Source organism: Pezoporus wallicus, unplaced genomic scaffold (genome assembly GCF_028554395.1).
Source record: "Pezoporus wallicus isolate ANWC-B61680 ecotype Strahan unplaced genomic scaffold, APGP_CSIRO_Pwel_v1 contig_2908, whole genome shotgun sequence".
In the NCBI taxonomy this organism is placed as follows: Eukaryota; Metazoa; Chordata; class Aves; order Psittaciformes; family Psittacidae; genus Pezoporus; species Pezoporus wallicus.
This window is the reverse complement of record NW_026642179.1, coordinates 5,896,557-5,916,917: the sequence shown is the minus strand read 5'-3', so window position 1 is coordinate 5,916,917 and position 20,361 is coordinate 5,896,557. Positions and strand designations below refer to the sequence as shown.

The window sequence follows — 20,361 nt, the reverse complement described above, 5'->3', positions numbered from 1 at the left end:
ACGGCAACAGTGCTGGGGCTGGCCGAGCCGCCTCTTCGCTGCCGCGGCTGCCCGGGCCTGCTCAGCCTGCGTTCCGTACGCCGACATGGCCGCCCCCCGATAGCCACGGCAAGGATACCGCTCCCTAACCCCGCCTCCAGCGTGCCATTCCGGGTGACTTTTATCCGTACAACAACATGGCGGCCACCTCTCGCCGACCTCCGCCCGAAGCTAGAAGGAGGCGCTGCGGCCGTAAAGCACTGCCCGTTTCCCGATACCCAGCTGTCGCAAACCGGTGAATGGCTCCGGAGAGGGACCGAGGGGGGTGGGGGACACGAGACTGTGACTGTGGCACCGGGGGGCGGCGGCGCTAGCGGCGGCTCCTCTCCCTCTTCCTTCTCCTGCCCCTGGGGACGCGCTGCTTGCCAGCGACGGAGCGGGAAGATGGATCCCAACAGGATCATCCAGGCTCTGAAGGGCACCATAGACCCGAAGCTGCGCATCGCTGCCGAGAACGAGCTCAATCAGGTGAGGGGGGCGGACGGCCCCGGCCACGACCAGCCGCCGGCCTGCCCCGCCCCCGCCCCGCCGCGCCATGGGGCCGCCGCACAGCACGGGGTCGTCCGGCCGCGCCGGCAGGGGCGGGTTGCGCCTTGTCTTCCCCGGAGGGACCGTCACCCGCACCGCTCAGCTGCCGGGGGCATCACCCGCTAGAGCGGGCCCTTCCCCGCCGGCTGTCAGCGGCTGCCCCGGGCGCTCGGGCCTGCCGGCGGGAGCAGCGCGGGACTCCCGGGGCGGGACCTGCCGGCTCCGGGAGCCCCGGTCCGGGTCGTGGCATCCCGGAGCGGGTGCTCGCTCTCCTCGCTGTCCTCGCTGTCCTCGCTCCGTTGTGTCCTTAGTTTCGTGACCCTTGGAGCACGGTGTACCGGATGGAGTGCGGCAGTGTAACCCTCGGCTGGCCTGGGCGCTGCTTGCAGTGCTCAGTTCTGGGAGGCATGGTACCGGGGCGCCGTGCTCCTCGGGTCTCTGTCCTGCTCTTCCAGATGGTTGAGAGCGGTGGCTCCTGAGGATTTTGTCCCGTTCAGTAGCGCGCGGAATAAAACTTTGAGATGGGCACGTTAGGATTCTGTTGGTAGTATTTATCGCAGCATCCCGCAGTTTGTAAAGGCAGTAAGCACTGAATAAAAACTATGAGCACAGTCGCAATTCTCTAACAGCCTTCCAGTACCTAAACGGGGCCTGCAAAAAGTCTGGAGAGGGACTCTTTGCAAGGGCATGTACTGACAGGACAAGGGGGAATGCTTTTAAACTGACAGAAGGGAGATTTAGATTAGACATTAGGAAGAAACTCTTTAACTGTGAGGGTGGTGAGACCCTGGCACAGCTTGCCCAGAGAAGCTGTGGCTGCCCCATCCCTGACAGTGTTCAAGGGCAGGTTGGACGGGACTTGGAGCAGCCTGGTCTAGTGGAAAGTGTTTCTGCCTGTGGCAGGGGGTTGGAGCCAGATAAGCTTTAAGGTCCCTTCTAAGACAAACCATTCTTTGCTTTTATGAATTTGGACATTTGAAAAAGGAGAAAATTCCCTTGCACAGTGCTAAATCCTTTACATCTATGCTTTAATGGAATGGATCAGTTCTGTTGGAGGACTTGGATTTTTTGGCTCTGTTGGTGTCTTAGAAAAATGGTCAATGAGAATTGGCTATCAGGTATTACTGCTATTTCAGAATTGCTCTTCTGGCTTAATTTTCTATTTAGGTAGTTTAAAAGTCATTCTGAATTAGGTAGAGCTAATCCTTGCTTTAGCAGTTGGCAAATTCCTTTAGTAAATCAGTGGATTAAGTGTTGGACATTGAGAAGGCTCTTGGGGATAGTTAGACAAAAATACAAAACTTTTATGTCTTTATTTGGCACAGTTACTTAAAAAAAAACATCAGTATCTATTTTTATCCCTACTATGAAGGACTGAGAGGGAAATTATAAATATTTGTTAGCAACCTGTTGCACAGGAGTCAGAACTACAGTAATAAACTGCTGCATGTTTGGCAGGCTGAGAACAAAGAGGCAGCTGTCTGGATTCCTGGGTCCTGCTCCATACACTGTTGTTCTGGCATCAGTAAGAAGCTCAGGAAAAGTTTTGAAAGCAAGATTGAGATCTGTTAAGTGTTTTAGGTTCAAGTGATGGGTAGTGCAGTTCTCATAAAAGACATGTTTTAGATTCCAGAGGACAAGTAGACAAGTACATTTATTGAGATCAGGTTGAGATACAGGTTGTTATTTGAAATAGCTGGCGCATTTTCTCTAACTACTATAAGGAATGAGTCTTGAAACTAAGACATAGCTTTCATTGTGTAGGCTTTCTGTTACTAAATGAAGCATGATGTATCTGACTGATACAGTGTACTGATGCAGTGCTGGGTTTGACATAACTCTTCAGATGAGGGACAAAAGTGCTCCTGAGGAATGTTGCTTAACGTGGGCCTTTGACATCTTGAAGCCTTTCAGTGCTTTTGAAGCAAGACTACAAAGCAACCTGTCAGACTCTCATGTATCTGATGACAGTGTTGACATATAACTGTTCCTGCAAGTACTGGAATCCAGATGCTTTTCTGGCATTTATCTTGTTCTAGTAAAGGAACCAATCCACCAACCAACCAGAAAACCCTCCAACAATAAGTAGTTGAAGTGGTAATATAACACTTGGCCAAACAAAACAGGGGTCACCTTTATTCTGTGCCATAGTTAAACTGATGCTGCTCCCGATACACACATACTAATGGGTATTGAGGTAAAACTTCTCTTGTGTTTGCCTATCTGAAATGTACATTTGCTTTCAAGTTTGAATCCAGGTAGTGACAGGAGCTTCCCAGAGAGTGTAAATCCAACTAGTCCACCAATATAGCACCTCTGTAGGCGTCTCATTGCCTATACCAAAACAGAGTCCTTTAGAACAATATTGTAATGATCCTGACTCTGTAATTTGCTTACAGCATAGATTATGGGGAATGGTGTTAAAATGAAGGAAAGCTTCCCTACCTGTAAAAAATCCCAGCATGTTGAAAATGTGTCTTCTGCATGTTTCTTTCTCTTCTGCACATGTGTAAAGATACAGCTAAATCAATCTAGCTGTTGTCTACCTTATGGATTATCATCTAACTGCATTCAGAGATGGAGTCAAGATTCTTTTTTTTCTTCCATTATTATATCTATTGGAAAGATGTTTGTGAATTTTCTTCCTTCTGCAGCTAGAAGCAAGCTCTGGTTTCCAGACAAAATTAATTTAGGGTCCATTTATATCCATTTGTGCCAATCTTATTTCTCAACTAGTATAGATTTCTTGGTACTCTCTCTGACATATTTGTCAAAGGCTGATCCCTACTGACCTGTTTTCCTTGCCTCAACAGGCTGTATTTCCTTTGCCTTATACTAAAACTGAATTTATGGAATCTAATAATAGGAGGGCACAGCTCTTCTTTGTGTTTGTCTCCATTTGAATTAATCTTTCTTGTGCAATCTGGTCTTCTGTTTCCAGAAAGTTTCATATTTAATGCCATATTCAATTTGATACCTTCTAAAACTACAGTTATCTTACTTGTGTCCAACATCTACATATTTCTCATAATTTAATACACTGAGGTCTCCTTTTATTGTATGGTTATTCGTCACAAAGAAGCCTCAAGCTTTTAGGAGAAATTCCTGTTATCTTCGAGTGCATGACCGTGTTCTTTGTCTCCTTACTCCACTCCGCTTTTGTTGATGCAGTTCTAAAGATCACTCATTTCTTTGTAGGATTTTTCTGATCTTTCTCCTTGGATGATGCATTCTACTTTTGAGTCGTCAACAAACTTCACTCCTCTGTGACTTGAACACAGGTGGATGTGTGGGGTTTGCCTGAAAGGTGATTCTTGATAAACTAGAGCAGTAATTTCCTGCCAGGTCAGTAATCTATCATGTAACTGCTGTCATTTCCCTTGTAGATAGTTGATTTTCTAAGTGTACACATCTTTCAATACTCCTCTCTTTCTTGTGCTCCCCCGACAATTTTAGTGCATTGATCTTCAGTGGCTCAGCCTGCTATAGTACATTTCTTTGGCTTGTAGCAAAGGGGAAAATAAGGTAATGATTCCAGCTGTTTGTGTGAATATTGAGAAGGAGTTGTAGAATTTGGTTTTGACAGGAGCAGAGTAGCAGTTGTGGAAGAAGAGAAAGAAATATTAGGAGATTGCCTAAAAGCAGAAGAGTTCAGAATAAAGATAGGGGCTTCCGTATCTACTACATCTTTGTTGAGCTGGCTGCCGTAGTGGGTGGGGATTTTAAGACCACTCTGAAAGTGCCAGTGAGCACCTCATTCATTACCTAGAGGAAGAAATCTCAGGTGTTCGGGTATTTGTACTGAAGACCAGTTTGATGAGGAAGTTGAGTTGCATAATTAGAAGTTCTGTGGAAAGTGAGTTTGTTTGAGACTGGGTGAATTTGGCAGCAGAACCCACAAAAGAAAGCAGCTCAGGGAGGTTCTTTCATATGCTTATTTTCACCATGTATGAAAACACTATGTGTTTTCTCCTCCCCATTTTGTTTTTCCCTCCACAAAATGCCTTTGTGTAGGCAGGGAAAGCAGAAAGTGTCTTTTGAAGTTGTAGTTTGTTTTAACAACTGTCTGTGACTGACAGTGTGAAAAACAAGAGAGAAAATACTCTTAACAACTGCAAAAATATTCCCTAGTGTGACATACTGATGGAATTTCTAAGTAACACATTTCCAGTGCACAGCAAACAGAAAATAAAACTTACTAAAGCAGGTAGTTGAGCATTCAGATCAAATGTGTGTAAACCTTAAAATAATCTTAGTAAACAGTTAATTGTATATGTATTCAAGGCACAAATTTATTTTGTCTGTCTTTGCAAGCAAAAATGTAATGCCTTGATTTTTCAGCAATTTTTACATGCCATACTTGGATTAGGAGGTACAGAGAAAGAGGTGTTTTCTGCTGGTGTAGAAGGATGGTCTGGGCTTTACTTGCAGAACCTGAGGGAAGGCTCCAGTTTTCCATATGCATTGTCCTTGGTTGTCCCATTGTTCTGCAGGGGAAAAAGCACCATCCAGTGCTGTTCTGGACCCAGCCATTGTGGTTGTCATCAGTGCAGCGGGAAGGTTACAGACAAATAAGATTATGGAGCACTTGCTTGCTGTGTGATTTAAATGTGACGGTAAGCAAGATGGAATAATACTTCCTGAAAGGAGTTTAGTAGTATATAGTACATGATAACCTGGGATCCAAATCTGAATGTTAGGTGTGAAGACTATTTGCTTCAGTAAGATCCTTTTGTGGAAATTTTTATATATTTTTCTTGCTTTTCTCTTGTTGCATTCTAGTCCTTTTCATGTGATGGTGTTCATCCTGCTGTTTTTCCGTGGCCCATATGAGGCTTTCTTGGGTGTCATCTGTTCTATACCTAATCAAATAGAAGAGGAAATAAGCAAAACATGATGTGCTGTCTGATGTTTCAAAGACTGGAGCTGTGGTGCTGAGGCAGGAAAGTGTATGTTAGGCCAAAGGTGTGTGGAGAGAGTGCAAAAAGCTGTACAGCTGCAATACACAGATCCTGAGACAGCAGACAGAGATGGCACAAGATGCATGGGGACATACGCATCTCTTCTCCGTTGCTGTAAAATTACCAAACTGCATCTTAACCAATGCTGTGTGCCTCTCCCAGTTTAGCTGCTAGTTTTGCATGTTACTGTATCCCATCCTCTTAATCCCAGTGGACATTAAATGTGAGCTTGGGTTTTTTTTTAGCATAAATGCTATGACATGTGATTCAGTATGTATTTTACACAGCTTTAAAATGATCACTCTTTATAAATACTCAGTGAAAGTTTATAGTTAAAAACTTCTACTTTCTCCTTCAAAATAAACATATGCCACTGTGGGTCAGCACCTTCCACAAGAGTATGAATCAGGGGCAAATGTGATTGTTCACAACCTGCACAAAGCAGTGTGCTGTATTCTGGGAGTTGTGCTGAAGGTCTTTTTCAGCCGTCTGGTGCCTCCCTGTGGCTCGTGGGCATGGCTCTTCAAAATCAGTAGGTAGCCTTCCGTTCCTTCCATGGGACTGGCAGTATTCGTGCTCTCCTTTTGTGAAAGTTCAGATGCAGCTCTAATGATGTAAGTAACTGTCTTGCTGAACTCATCAAGTACCAAGATCTCTTCCTTGTCTCTTCTCACTTACACAGTGCACACCTGACAATCGCTCTGCACCTGCTGGTGTGATAAATACAGCTTTACTTACTGGTTCCCAGTAGCCTGTTACATGGTTTCCTGCACAAGGCAGGGAAAGGACACATCCCAAGATCACAGCATTGTGAGACAACTAAACCAAGAATGTGCTGGTATACAAAAAATGTTGCTGCATACAGCTTTTTAAAAAGTCCTCTGTTCTAAAAATTGCAAGCAGCATGTAGTTTTCCTGAGCGGGTTTGTTGTTGCGCAAGTGAGCAGGATGGTGTTTGAGCTTCACAAATACAGCCAAGTCAGGGGCACAGAGTCTCTGTTGATCTCTACAGTGTTTGTGTTTCCGGTAACGGTTAGAAAATGAAGCTATGTACAAACGTGAATTATGGTAACGACAATAGTATGGAGTAGGAAGATTTAATGGGAGCTTGATACTCTGTTCCTGTGGGCCCTTTTGGGATGTTGGCATGTAAAGTGTAAAGGAACCTCATAGCAGTGTGCTGATGGAGCTGGGGCCCCCTCTGGGACACTGCACGTACCTTCTGCATAACATGTCTTTTGTCACTCCAGGCGCTTGCTGAAAGGATTTGCTGCACGGGCCAAATAACCGTATTTGTATATATCCTGGCAAAACTTCAGGGATAGCAGTTGTACACCAGCACAAGTGGTACCAGTAAAGCTTCCTGGAGTAGCACTGACTTTAATGTGGATTTAGTAAAAGCTGTTTGCACAGAGAAAGGGAAACAATTTTTACCATTATCACTGTGTCCACTCTAAATGTCATACTGGTAGGACTACTGCAGGAAAACAACAACAGCAAAACGACCTCCCAAAATGTTGCATTCTTAATGTGTTCATAGTAGTAAAAGCTGTGAGTAGATTGGGTCTGAGAACAACGTATTGGCACTGTTCAGAATAAAAAGAGTTATTTGAGTTCACGCATGTTTTGGGTTTTCTGTGCTGCTGGGATTCCCAGTGGCTTCCCTGTCTCCCTGGAGTTGGGTGTTGAGTGCTGGAGGATGCTGCAGCCTACTGCAACCCCCATCAGAACTTGCCAACATTGTAGATATTCTGTCCACTAGTCACTGAAGGACAAACTTTGCACTCCAGGACACTTGATTAAAAGGTGATCTTTGGAATTGAGTACGTTTCAACCAATTGACGTTGACAGCTGGTATTTCTGCATGTTTGTAGATAAATGGTGTTCCAGTGCTGTCTGTTACAGCTTTTACTTTGTTTGGAACATTTCTTATGGATAATGAAAGTTTATAGAGAAGGGAATTATAGGAGAGTATGCTTTTGATTTGCCATTACTGCTTTTATGTGAAATCTCAGATTACTCTATAAACCCTAAATGAGTCTCTGAGCACAGAGTAGGTTAGAATTACACTGTCATTATAATGAGTAAAATGAGGGCCAGAAAGTTAACTGATTTGGTAAAATTATTGAATGATAGTGTTGTGATGCAGCTGTTGCACGTAGGCATCATGAAAGCGATGTAATTTTACCTCATTATGGAAATGCTAGCGCAAGGAACTGGGTACATGAAGAGCAGAGCACTCCTCTTTATTTCACAGCTTTTGAATGAGGCTAAGTTTACAGGAGGATGTAGTATATTTGTACTTAAAGCACAGCTCTGGAAACAACCACAGAACTGCCAGACAAAGCAGTTGGAAAGAAATACTATAAAAGGTGAAATAAAGCGAGCTTGTGCTATCTAGCCCGAAGAAACATCTTTCTTTGGACATAAAGCACATGTATCTAAGTGATGAAAGATCTGACCTACTAGTAACTACTGACTGTTGCCAAGGCTTAGTAGTTACTGCACCATGCTGAGTCAATGATTCTTCAAGTTGGAGGACCCCTGTTGAATGACAGCAGAATAATGCTATCAGATTTTCACATCTTTTCAGTCTGACATGCCTTGCTCAGAAGTTCAGTGAGCATTATTTTCTCTTTGACATTCCTCAGCTGCATGGCTGATGGAGCGTTTGAAAGTTCCCAGGAAGGCTGTGGGGTTTGAAATGTTATCTGTGTGCCCTTGGTTTTAATTAAAAATGGTTATTCCACTGTGTTTTCCCAGCTCTTGTTTTTCTGTTAAGATGCACTATACTTCTAGCTCATTAGTGGGTGTATAATATCTGGCTAATGCAGATGCTGTTTACAGTTGAATATAATTTTAAATGGTTTTCTTAATCTCTTCAAAATTCAGTATCTCTATTACACCACAATCTGTTTTGCAAATAAATGGTATGTATTGATGAAGCATGTCAATATCTATTTGATTTATGAGGCTAAATTAAATAATTCAAAGGGAGATCTGTAGTGCTTCTCATTATGCATGTTCAGAATTATTTAAATATTCAGTACCACTATTTAAATATTAATTACCACTAATCTCATGGAGAGCCTTGTCGCATTACATATTCCACCCATGGGCCGTTATACACTCAGCTTTCACAAGTAATTATTTGGATTGATGCAGATCCAGGTAAATCTAAGTGCTAAAACCTTTTGTACTTCATAAGGAGAGTCAAAATAACCTGCAAAATGTATTTGTTATTTATCTTTTGGTAATACAGTCGTCTTTAAACGTAGTGATTTGCTTATTGTTTTGTATGTGTTTCAGTCCTACAAGATCATCAATTTTGCTCCAAGTCTACTGCAAATCATAGTATCAGATCAAGTCGAATTTCCAGTGCGTCAGGCAGGTGAGATGAATTCCTTGTTTCCTTTTCTTTCAGTAGACAGTCAGTCTGTATGTTATTTCAACAACTTATCCAGCTCTTGCAATGCAAGTAAGTTCACATTTCTCCTAAATGTGGAAATGAAAAGGATCTAACATGAGGGTCAGTTAAAACCAGGGGCATATGCTAGAGCTCTGCTTTGGCATCCCTGTGTTTGTAGTGATCCCTGCTGGATTGCTGTGATACTAATAGGGGAATGATTTCTGCTCAAAACTAAGTACCCAAGGGAGCCTTAGGTCTTTGTTTTCCGGGTGGTATAGAAGTAGTGATGCCAAGACAAGTAGGAATTTAAAAAAAAAAAAAAGTGGATCTCATTTTTATACATGTATCCATTTTCCTGGAATAAGGAAAGCTTCTAATAATAAAAAAAAAAAACATCCCATAGTTCCCTAGGTCAGGGGTAGCCATGTATGCTTAGACAGTATCTATGGTGTCTGCTCACAAAAGTAGATTTGAAGAAAGGTCACACCACTGCTGAGTTATAAATTTATAGCCTGAGCATGTCTAGAAGGATTGCCCAGCAGTGTGTGTAAGTCCAGGTATGCTGATGCAGTTAACTTCAGGGTATACATCTGAATAAGATCAGGTTCTAAGTTCTCATAATCTGTTTTCACTAATCCTATACAATATTTTTGACAGATACAGAAAAAAATCGGCTTTTTCAAGAAATCGATGAACACTCTTTTTCTCACAGCTCTGTTTTTATCCTATGGAACAGCATTTCCCATAGAAGCACTGTTGGTTTTTTTTTTAACAGATCCTATTAATCCCCTCAGTGTATTAGGGCATGCTGACATATGCTGTTTGTCATGCCGGCATTTATTTTTCCAAAGATAATCCAACTTTGAATGGCATTGTTAAACCATTCTCTAGTAAAGTTTGATGCTTAATCTAGACTCCGTAAGGTAATTCTTGTAAATTAAGCTCTCGTTTCAGTATCGTTCAGGAAAACCAACCAAGTATGTAGAACATCATTTCTAAATTTTTGGTTTATTTTTCATTTCTTACAGAGTAGGGGTATAAAATAGGAAAACATGTTTAAATTACATTTGTAAGCTAAAAGATTTCCCTGGGAACTTTTTAAGCCAAGAATTTGTATAGCAACAAGATCTATGGTTAAAGTAAATTAAAGTCTTGGGCTGGTCTTTGTGGACCTGTTTCTCATGTGAAAATCCTGGCACGTCATCAACAAAGAACTGTTTTTCCTCTTGTTCCTATAAAATATTTTATGAACTACATGTTTTCATACTTAGTAATTTGACATCAGCAAGAAAAATGATTGTACCCAAGGATATCTTATTTAGACTTTAAAACCCTAGCTAGTAATCAGCCTAACTAGGTATAAGAGTTTATTAAAAACATTCCTTTAATGTCTTACACCATATTTACTACATTTTCATAGAGAATGCCTACAGACATTTTAGTACTGAAGCATAAATGCTGCTTTATTTTCAGTTGAAGATTAACTTTATTTTTCATGGTTGTTCATGTGAGACAGAAGGGAACAATTCTACGGGATTATGGGGAATCCTACTAGTGAGATAAAGCTTAGGGAATTCACAACAAACATTTCGGTCTGAATAGAAGGTAGGCCACATGCCAGTTTCATACTGAGCGTTTCCCCAAGCGAGTGTCCCTTCTGCACGCACAATGGTTTGTTTACCTGAGCTTTCTAAACTTCACTTACTGAGCTTGAGTTAGGGATGGCTAAAAATGCAGATAAGTAGATTTTTGTTTGCTTATTTAGAATGATTGAATATTATGTCCATATAGAAGATTGCTGTAATAGAAAATATATCCTGATAGAAGATGACTGAATACTGTCCTGTTCTGCTCAGGACCAGGCACTTGAGCCTGATCTTGTATGGAATTATAAAAAAAATGGTTTTCTGCTTCAGCTGTGCTTAGTGCCTAGAATTGTTAACAACTCATGCAGTGATTTTCAGTTGTCTTTTCAACTCTTTGTTCTACTTTCAGCTTGTAGTAAAGTTGAGCACAGAGGAATGTGGAGATGTGTTACAATTAAACTTTTATTTCCCCAATGTTTATACTTAGCTGCCATTTACCTGAAGAACATGGTGACACAGTACTGGCCAGACCGTGAACCGCCTCCTGGAGAAGCAGTATTCCCGTTTAACATTCATGAAAATGATCGTCAGCAGATTCGTGATAACATTGTAGAAGGAATAATTCGCTCTCCTGACTTAGTGAGGTACCTTACATTGTGTGGAGGTATTTCTGTAGCTCAGGTTTTCAGACCTACCAGTCCAGATGTATTTGATGTGAGAATCTCAATTTCTTGGGAGATGAATCAAGTACTTGTTTTGAAAATGTAATAATAAATTTTAACGTATTTATGTGCACTTGTTTTTCAGAAATGTAGTAACCTGGCTAAGAGCCTTGTGATGTGATTTGTCCTCTTAGGGTGATGTTTGAAGTGTCATGTAACACTTACTGTAGTGACAGCCTATTTGGCTGATGATGGCAGAAAGGGCTATCTGCAATATAGAATTAACCGTTCAGAGAAATACTGCGCAAGATCTGTTTTTTTTCTAGTAGCCCTTTTCTCAATTACTTTTGCTATTTTTATATGTAGTCTCAGTATTTAAATATGAATTAGTATTCTTGGGCTTATTCAAAGAACAAAGAAATGATGTTCTTTGTTTTGATGGAAGAATAGTTAAGATTCATAGACATACTACAACTGGTACTTGTTCACCACTCTAAAGTGAGGCTGACAGGATGGGATTAGGCTATACTGTATAGATGTTCATCTTCAAAAAACTGAAGAAAATCTTCCTCTTCTCTTCTACTGCTCCCCACCAGCTAGGTGCCCAAAGATGTCCTTTTTTTGTCAGTGGTCATATCCAGAAGGGGTGATTCACTACAGATTGAAATTGGGATTAGAGAAAGCACTTTTAAAAAATAATGAAGAGCTAGGATGTATTAGACTGCTATAGCATTGCTGTCACTAGAGGTCTTTATGAATAAATTAGACCAACACCTGCCAGGAACTCTTAGGGCATAAATGGTCCTTTACTGAGACAAGAAAATGAACTAAATCATCATTTCCAGTTAATCTTTTCCAACACACTGTGACGCAGATGATTAATATCTCCACTGAAAGAGGTAGGTGCTCCTTGCCAAGATTGTGCTACAAGATAAGGAAGCTTGTGTTGTTTTCTGATAAGGTAATAAAGGTATGTAGTTTCTCCTGCTATCATGTCATAGATACCAAGGCTAGGTTCATACAAAAGAACACAAAATAATGGAAGTTTGAAGAGTTTTTTGCAAACTATTTCAGCCATTGTTTCATAACCTGATATTCAGAATGCCCTGATGCAGTGACAATCTACACCTAATAGAATTGTTGAAAACGCTGGTACAGTCACTGTAATGAAGTACAGGGTTTCTAAATACTGGCTAAATTTGTAGATTTGTTAGAGGTTCAGAAAGTCAAAGAAACTTTACTGGAACTGGTCTGAAGCTCTAATCCTGTTATTTTTCATTGTTTGCTTGTGAAAATAAGTGGGGGAGGAACCAAACTGGCAACAAGCACAAATTCCAAAGACTTGAGGGGGAAAATAAGTTAGTACAAAGCTAAAAAGATCGGTAGGTGGAGGACCCCTTATTGAACTACTTTTTAATAGTGGCTCCTTATGTAATGAACTGCAAGAGGATACCAAAGGAAAACTAAATATAGAAGAACCAATATTTTCTGCAGACTTTTTTTTTTGACTCCTTAGCAGAGCCAAGAGTATTTATTTGCAGCTTCTAGTTCAGTGCTGCTCAGCTTTTTGAATCACACCTCACTTTAGTCAATTAGCAATCACATCTTGCATCACCATTGTGAGTGGCAACTAAAAGTGCATGGAGGGAGAGGAATGGTAAGATATTTTTACGTAATTGGGCTCTGCCATATGCTTTGGAAGTGGAGAAAGTTCTGTTTCTAGTAGATCCCAGGAAGACTGTAATTTCATGACCATAATTTTCAGAACCATGCCAAGTGCAAGATCCTGCACCTGGGTCGGAGCAATCCCAGGCACAGCTACAGGTTGGGCAAAGAAGAGATTCAAAGCAGCCCTGCAGAAGAAGGACTTGGGGGTGTTGGTTGATGAGAAAATGAACATGAGGCAGCTTCAGTGTGCGCTCGCAGCCCAGAAAGCCAACCATATCCTGGGCTGCATCAAAAGGAGCGTGACCAGCAGGTCAAAGGAGGTGATCCTGCCCCTCTACTCTGCTCTTGTGAGACCTCACCTGGAGTATTGTGTGCAGTTCTGGTGTCCTCAATATAAAAAGGACATGGAACTGTTGGAACAAGTCCAGAGAAGGGCCACGAGGATGATCAGGGGACTGGAGCACCTCCCGTATGAAGACAGGCTGAGGAAGTTTGGGCTGTTCAGCCTGGAGAAGAGAAGGCTGTGTGGAGGCCTCATAGCAGCCTTCCAGTATCTGAAGGGGGCCTATAGGGATGCTGGAGAGGGACTCTTCATTAGGGACTGTAGTGACAGGACAAGGTGTAACGGGTTAAAACTTAAACAGGGGAAGTTTAGGTTGGATATAAGGAGGAAATTCTTTCCTGTTAAAGTGGTGAGGCACTGGAATAGGTTGCCCAGGGAGGTTGTGAACGCTCCATCCCTGGCAATGTTCAAGACCAGGTTGGACGAGGCCTTGGGTGATACGATTTAGCGTAAGGTGTCTCTGCCCACGGCAGGGGGTTGGAACTAGATGATCTTAAGATCCTTTCCAACCCTAACGATTCCATGATTCTATGATAATCAGAGCAAGATCACCTTTGGCAGGGAGTAAGAGGAGATGCCTAGCAAAGACTACAAGAACAGATTAAAAATATAGTGATTCTAGTCCCAAATACTCCTCCAAACTCCAGCAATGTGCAGCTAAGGGTCTGCCTGAGATAGAAGAAACTTTTGAACATCCTCAATAGATTTATCTTCCACGAGTTTGTCTAGTTGTCCACTTGAAACATGTCAAGTTTTAATATCCACAACCTTTTCAGATGAGGAGTCCGACAGTTGCCATTATTTAATACATGAAGAATCTTCTCTTATTTGCTTTAAACTGCATGGATGTTAGCTGCACTGGAATAGGTTGCCCAGGGAGGTTGTGAATGCTCCATCCCTGGCAGTGTTCAAGACCAGGCTGGACGAGGCCTTGGGTGATACGGTTTAGTGTGAGGTGTCCCTGCCCACGGCAGGGGGGTTGGAACTAGATGATCTTAAGGTCCTTTCCAACCCTAACTATTCTATGATTCTATGAGGAACCTCTGGTTTGGGTCATAACACAGGCCAATACTGTTTAATAAAAATGTACAGATTTGTGGTTTTGTGGTTAATTTTGGCCTCTTAAGTGTGTAGAAGTGTAAACATTCATTTTCGAAGTACAAAGCTAGCTAGTCTCATGAGCAATTAATTGTTTTTGAATATTGCCCGATGAGTGTGGAGAAGGGAGAAAAGTAGATAAAATGTCCTAAAATTAGCTTCTTCCTTGAAATTGAATCCCCTGGGATTTTTTTTTTTTTTCTTGCTTTTCCTCTGCCACTTCCCAGAACACTTCCAGTGCTGTTAAAATGCATATGATGCTTATGATGTAATATGCATATTGTGGCCAATAAACCAAGATTTGGGATCTGTTCTTTAATATTAAACACTATGCTGTGATCTTATTTACGTATATTTCTTATTCCCTCTTGCCATAGAGCCCAGTTGACAATGTGCCTCCGTGCTATCATTAAACATGACTTTCCTGGCCACTGGACAGCTGTGGTAGATAAGATAGGCTACTACTTGCAGTCTCAAAACAGTGGGAGTTGGCTTGGGAGCCTCCTGTGCCTGTATCAGCTGGTGAAGACTTACGAGTAAGTTGATGTCCATCAGTAGATGAGGTGTCTCAGGTGATTGGTGAGAATGACATTCCTAAGAGTGCTGGCAGTTCTACAAGCAATTCAGGTAGAAAATAGGAATTAATAATTGTCCTATGCTTTCTTTCCTGCAAATAAATGAAAACTATTTGTCACTTTATATCACCAGTGAATTGAAAGCAAAGATGCCAGCAGTAATCTGTATGAATTTACTGACTTTTGTCTTGAGGCTTTTTACTTTTGATCTGATTTAACTCATTTATGAAAAATTTCATAACTTCTTTTGTTTGACAATTCCCCAAATGCTGGATATATGAATGCAAATTATTTTCTACTTTTATGTCATGAATACAGTGCTGTCATTGTCATATACTCCTATTGCATTTTGTTACCTATAGCATCCTCCTGATAGTCTAAATCCACAAAGTATAGATTAGGAGAAATGTAGTCAGCATTCTCACTAATTTAAAAAAAAAAAAAAGTCCATTGTTAGAAATATATGTATAAGCTGAGAAATGTAAATGGAGAAAGAGAATCTTTTCAAGACAAAGGAATTGTCTTTCCCTTTCAATAGCTGTTCATTTGTATTTGTTCAGTGCCCAGCTTGGGTTTGGCACTGGTATGAATGTCAGAGAGATTGAAGTCCTTGCTCCTGTGAGCTGACAAATCAGTAGTAAAGAATGTTAGTTCTCCCTTCCTATAGCTACATTCTATATATGGTAACATTTGTTATTTTTAATTTCTCTATTTATAGGTTAGTGAATTTGCACAAGTTGTTGAAACGGGGGTTAGAAGAGGGAAGAATGAGTGCTTGGGTATTAATTATTTAATTTTGGGTTTTTAGGGTACAGGACTTAAATTGCTGGTGGGGAATAGGCATTATAATCTCCAGTGTGTAGATCCTGGACCAATGTTTTTCTTTCCTTTGCAGATACAAAAAAGCAGAGGAGCGAGATCCTCTCATAGCAGCAATGCAAATATTTTTGCCTCGGATTCAGCAGCAGATGATCCAGCTTTTGCCTGATAACTCCCATTACTCTGTATTGCTTCAGAAACAAATCTTAAAAATCTTCTATGCTCTTGTTCAGGTTGGCATCTTTGTAGAGGAAAACCGAAACTTTTACTTTGCTGGGCACAACGGCCCCTTTCAGTACACTCACAGGTGTGATTGAATATTGATTTCACTGGGAAAAGTCAAGTACAATAAACAGCTTTTATAAAAATATGTTCTTTATAGATGTTTTTCTACTTAAAAACAGGTCACATGATCCCTCAGATTAAATTTTAAATGAATCTAGTACTTTTGCACATTGTGTTTGTAAGCTTAGTGGGTAAATGTTCCTGGTTCTGTAAAGTCATGCATAACCTCATATAAACTGTATGCGTATCTAGACTGTGCTTGCTGGGCTCTAAAAGTGTTGGTAATGGGTATTGTACTATAATTGTCAAATAGTGCACTTCAGAAGGTGGCATTTCTTATTATCTTCTGAAGATCTGGCAGAACTTTTTTACTGAGGCAGTTTGGCTTTTACAGGGATGTATTTGTTCAGGAAGCACTTTTAGAGAATGAGAAAACAGGATTTTACATAAGCAGGAGAATTCTTACTAGGGGTTAAAAAGCTAAAATAGTTTGTTATTAGATGGGGGAAGGATTAAAAAGATCCCAAGATTCTATTTTACTTTTCAATAGCTTGCTTGAATACTGACACTTTGCTTTAGATTTTGTAGAGAAGTAAGATTTACTAGATAGTAGCTTTGTAGTAAATAGGAATATATTTTACTTCCTGAAATGCTACTGGTTTACCCAAACCCTGTAATACCGACACTGATGTGGTCCCTAAAAGTTAGCTGGGGAATTGTGAAGAAGAGGAAGAAACAAAGAGTCAGCAACTTCTCAGATTAAGGAACTTTCCTCATATAGTGTCTGCTCAGAAATTCCTCTGTAAATTGTACCAAGAAGGATGCAATTAGAGTAGTATTAATATTTAACCTAATTAGTTTTCATTCTGCTTAAAACCTCATCTTCCTCAGATTATAACTACTGTAGAAACATCTACCTTTTTCAGGTAAAATCAGTATTTAATGAGTGTGGTTTTTATTCTTATTTCAGTATGCATTGCCACTCCAGTTGGTGAATAACCAGACTATGACTCAGTGGATGGAGATATTCCGTACTATCATAGATAGAAATGTACCTCCGGTAAGTTTTAGTTTTGCAAAGACAATACTTGTCCATTGCCATTTGAGGAACAGTCAGCGTGAAGATTTTCTAAGTGTTCTTTTTTTAAAAGTTCATCTGTTCAAGATTCTTATCCTTGGAATAAATGGTCTTTCTGACAGAAAGCCAGGAAGATCATGTACCCTGTCTGAATTTCATTCTCCAAGGTAGTGACACCATTTAAACTCCAGTCTGGGATGTTTGCAAGTTTTCAAATATTTTAGCCAGTTTCTCTCAAACAAGAAGTGAAAGCTCACCACAAGCCCATCATTTGTCTCTGTTCCTCTTTTTCTTTCACTCATCCTTCACATTTCTTGAAGAACAAAAGTAATAATTAAATTCTTGTTTGTGTATGTACAACATTAACTGGCATTTCCTCAGTATTTTATGCATTTCTTTCACAACCATAACATTCTTCTAATAACTCTTGCATTAGAATATGGTTAGGGTGTATATATTTTAAAGAGTTAGTATCGTGCTGTGTGGTATTCAAGTATATCTAAGAGTTTCTGGTTGTAAATATGCGTATTTATCTTAGAATCATAGAATATTTAGGATTGGAAAGGACTTTTAAGGTCATCTAATTATGAAAATTAAAGTACAGGGATTGTGCAGGTATTGCACAGACACAGTTATATTGACTAATAAAGATATTTGAAAGTTTCTGAATGTTATATAGCTGTTAACCAAAGTTTTTGGTTGGGGCTGTGCATTTGTAGTAGTTTACTCAACAAGGAATATTTAAAGCATCATTGATCTCAACAATACACACAGCTAATTTAAAATGTATTTATTTATAGGAGACTTTGCAAATTGATGAAGATGATAGACCGGAGCTGGTGTGGTGGAAATGCAAGAAGTGGGCATTGCATATTGTAGCTCGTCTTTTTGAAAGGTAACTAACAAACAAACTGATATGTAATGTTACTTGAGGTGTGATTAAGCAGGACAGTTGAGTTGATTTAACAGCTCATGGTCATGGAAGAGGTATTCCTGCTTCTGTCTTCTGGCTTGCATTCGCATAGCCGCTGGTCTGAGCTCTTAGTGAAATGAATTAACTTTAAGATGGCAAGAAACTAGCCCTGTGGAAGAAGTACGTCTTTTAAAATTCATTGTTTTTTTTACTACATCCAGCTACAAGTGCTTATATTCTCAAATATAAAGGCAGAGGAAGATTTGAAAAGGAATCCATAAATATGAAAGTTACAGAGCTTGTGACAAAAAGATGGCTATATTTACTTGACTACAGTATTGTACATTATGGTAATCTAAGAAAAGGGAAGCGGGGCATTATATGGGAAATAATGGCTTAGAAGAAATCTGAATGAGAGGATTCCTTTGGGGATGGAAGACTATGCAGGGTCCCTTTGTTTTAGAAAGTACTGTGTTTTACTGGCACAATAGAATTCTCGAAATGTAAATATCTGCATCCTCTTTTTAAAGGTATGGAAGTCCTGGGAATGTGACTAAAGAATACTTTGAATTCTCAGAGTTTTTTTTAAAAACCTATGCTGTGGGCATACAACAGGTAAGTACAGTTCATTTGTTTCTGAATTAAATAATTTTCACTGAAAAAATGCATTGCTTTTCAACAGTGTGCTTGTATCAAAGTTCATTCATAAAACAAAAATGAACCAAGTCAGGCAGGTCTTCCTTTTAGTTATTGAGAAGTTCTTTATACCTCAGTGCCATACAGCTGAGGTACATAACACAAGTTTTCAGCAATTCAAACAGCCTTGCAGGAAAATTCTCAGGAAAGGTGAGTGCTGGTGGAATGGTATTATCATGTATGAACATTCTAGATACAGCTGAGAGACAAAACTATTGATGCAGAGCCCTCATATCTTAGAAGGGTATGTTTTCAGGCCAGTCTTTAGGAAGTGCTTTTGCTGCAAACAACTTAGGCACAGTAATCCAATGATACTGTTTTCTTTCAGGAAGATGAAGCAGATTAGAAGGTATCTGGAGAACAGCAATGAAAGTGGTTTTATACTTGGCAAACATATTTTATGAAGATACAGTGTAAACTCACACTTTGCAAGAAAATTTTTGTTGGGAAATGCTAATTATTTGTGAGTAGCGTGGTGGTGTGGAGACAGCTCAGTTCTGATAGAGTTGCATAGAAGAGAGGCAATTCCTGTCAGAATTTTCTGTGGTTTTCTCTCAGTTCAGCTGTGTACCCCTCCAACCATGGGCTTCCAGCATCTCCCTGGTTTGGTGGAATGGATGTAGTAATTTGGTGCTTGAAAGCCCTGGGTTCTGGCTCCCAAGCTTGGATATTTTTGGCACAGCTCCTCCTGTTTGTTATGCAGCCTACCGTATACTATATGACTACAAGCATAGTTTTCAGCTAAAGCTCTTGAGTGTTCAGGCTTTTGGATTACATATTCCAAACAGTTTTGTAAGAAGCCAGGAGACTGCAGTACACTCTCCTTCTCATGATCTGTGCTCTTGCCTCCCTTTGACCTGTAAATCTTGAAAAACACCTGGGAATAGAATTTTTCAAGTGACAAGTGTTTGGACAATTTGTATTTCCAGAATAGGTGGCTGCTTAGCATGCTGTCAGATTAAAAATCCCTGACAGGGCTTCTTTAGGCTTCTTATGATTTAAATTCGATGTGGGGTGCCAGACTATTGTTATAACTTCAAGTCAAATTTAAACTAGATTTCAAAATACCAGGATTGTCTGCAAAAAAAAAATACTTTTCTCCATCCAGTTTGACAATAGCATAGTTTATCCACCAGTGTATTAATTCTGTGTAAATATATAAATATTAAGAACCAGGGAGAGGAATGGTTGTGGTAAGGCTGTAAGCATTACATTTAAATAGCCTAACATCTATTCTAAACTCCTTCCAGTGTTTAACTTCTAAGTGGAAAAAATAAAATCCCACGAGCAGTTGTCATTTGAAATACTTAAGGTTTGTCTGTTAAGAGATTACGCTATGTAGCAGAGGGAGCAGTTTGGCTTTCAAGATAAATGGACTGGACCATCTGCATGTTTCTTTTATTTCTGGCTCTTAAATACTGATTTGTCTTGTTTTCTTGCAGAGTTAATAAGAATTCTGTTCTGAATATTACGTTACTAAGCCTTCATTACTTATTTATCAGTTTTAAAGTGCTGGCATCATGCTAGAATCTATATGAGATACAGATAATTCTTGCCCAAGGAGCTTATCGTATAAAAGACTCAAGATCAGACTTGGTACTCCTAATGAAAGAGTTATATCCAAAATAAGATATATTATAATGTTGTGAAGAATTATGAAGCAGAATTGTCCTTCTGAAAATACGACTTGATATTTTGTTA

At 40.1% G+C, this 20,361-nt stretch overlaps 1 protein-coding gene across 3 annotated transcripts in view; it reads left to right on the top strand.

Annotated features, from left to right (window-relative positions):
• Positions 1 to 335: 335 nt before the first annotated feature.
• IPO8 (importin 8) overlaps positions 336 to 20,361 on the top strand; it is a 48,408-nt gene continuing 28,382 nt past the window's right edge. For all 3 annotated transcript variants that reach the window (XM_057427833.1, XM_057427832.1, XM_057427834.1), the window contains exons 1-8: positions 336 to 507; positions 8,838 to 8,919; positions 11,011 to 11,167; positions 14,672 to 14,830; positions 15,765 to 15,921; positions 16,944 to 17,033; positions 17,852 to 17,946; positions 18,495 to 18,579. In XM_057427833.1, the coding sequence (XP_057283816.1) occupies positions 424 to 507; positions 8,838 to 8,919; positions 11,011 to 11,167; positions 14,672 to 14,830; positions 15,765 to 15,921; positions 16,944 to 17,033; positions 17,852 to 17,946; positions 18,495 to 18,579 (909 nt within the window). In that variant the 5' untranslated portion in view covers positions 336 to 423. The remainder of the gene's footprint in view (positions 508 to 8,837; positions 8,920 to 11,010; positions 11,168 to 14,671; positions 14,831 to 15,764; positions 15,922 to 16,943; positions 17,034 to 17,851; positions 17,947 to 18,494; positions 18,580 to 20,361) is intronic.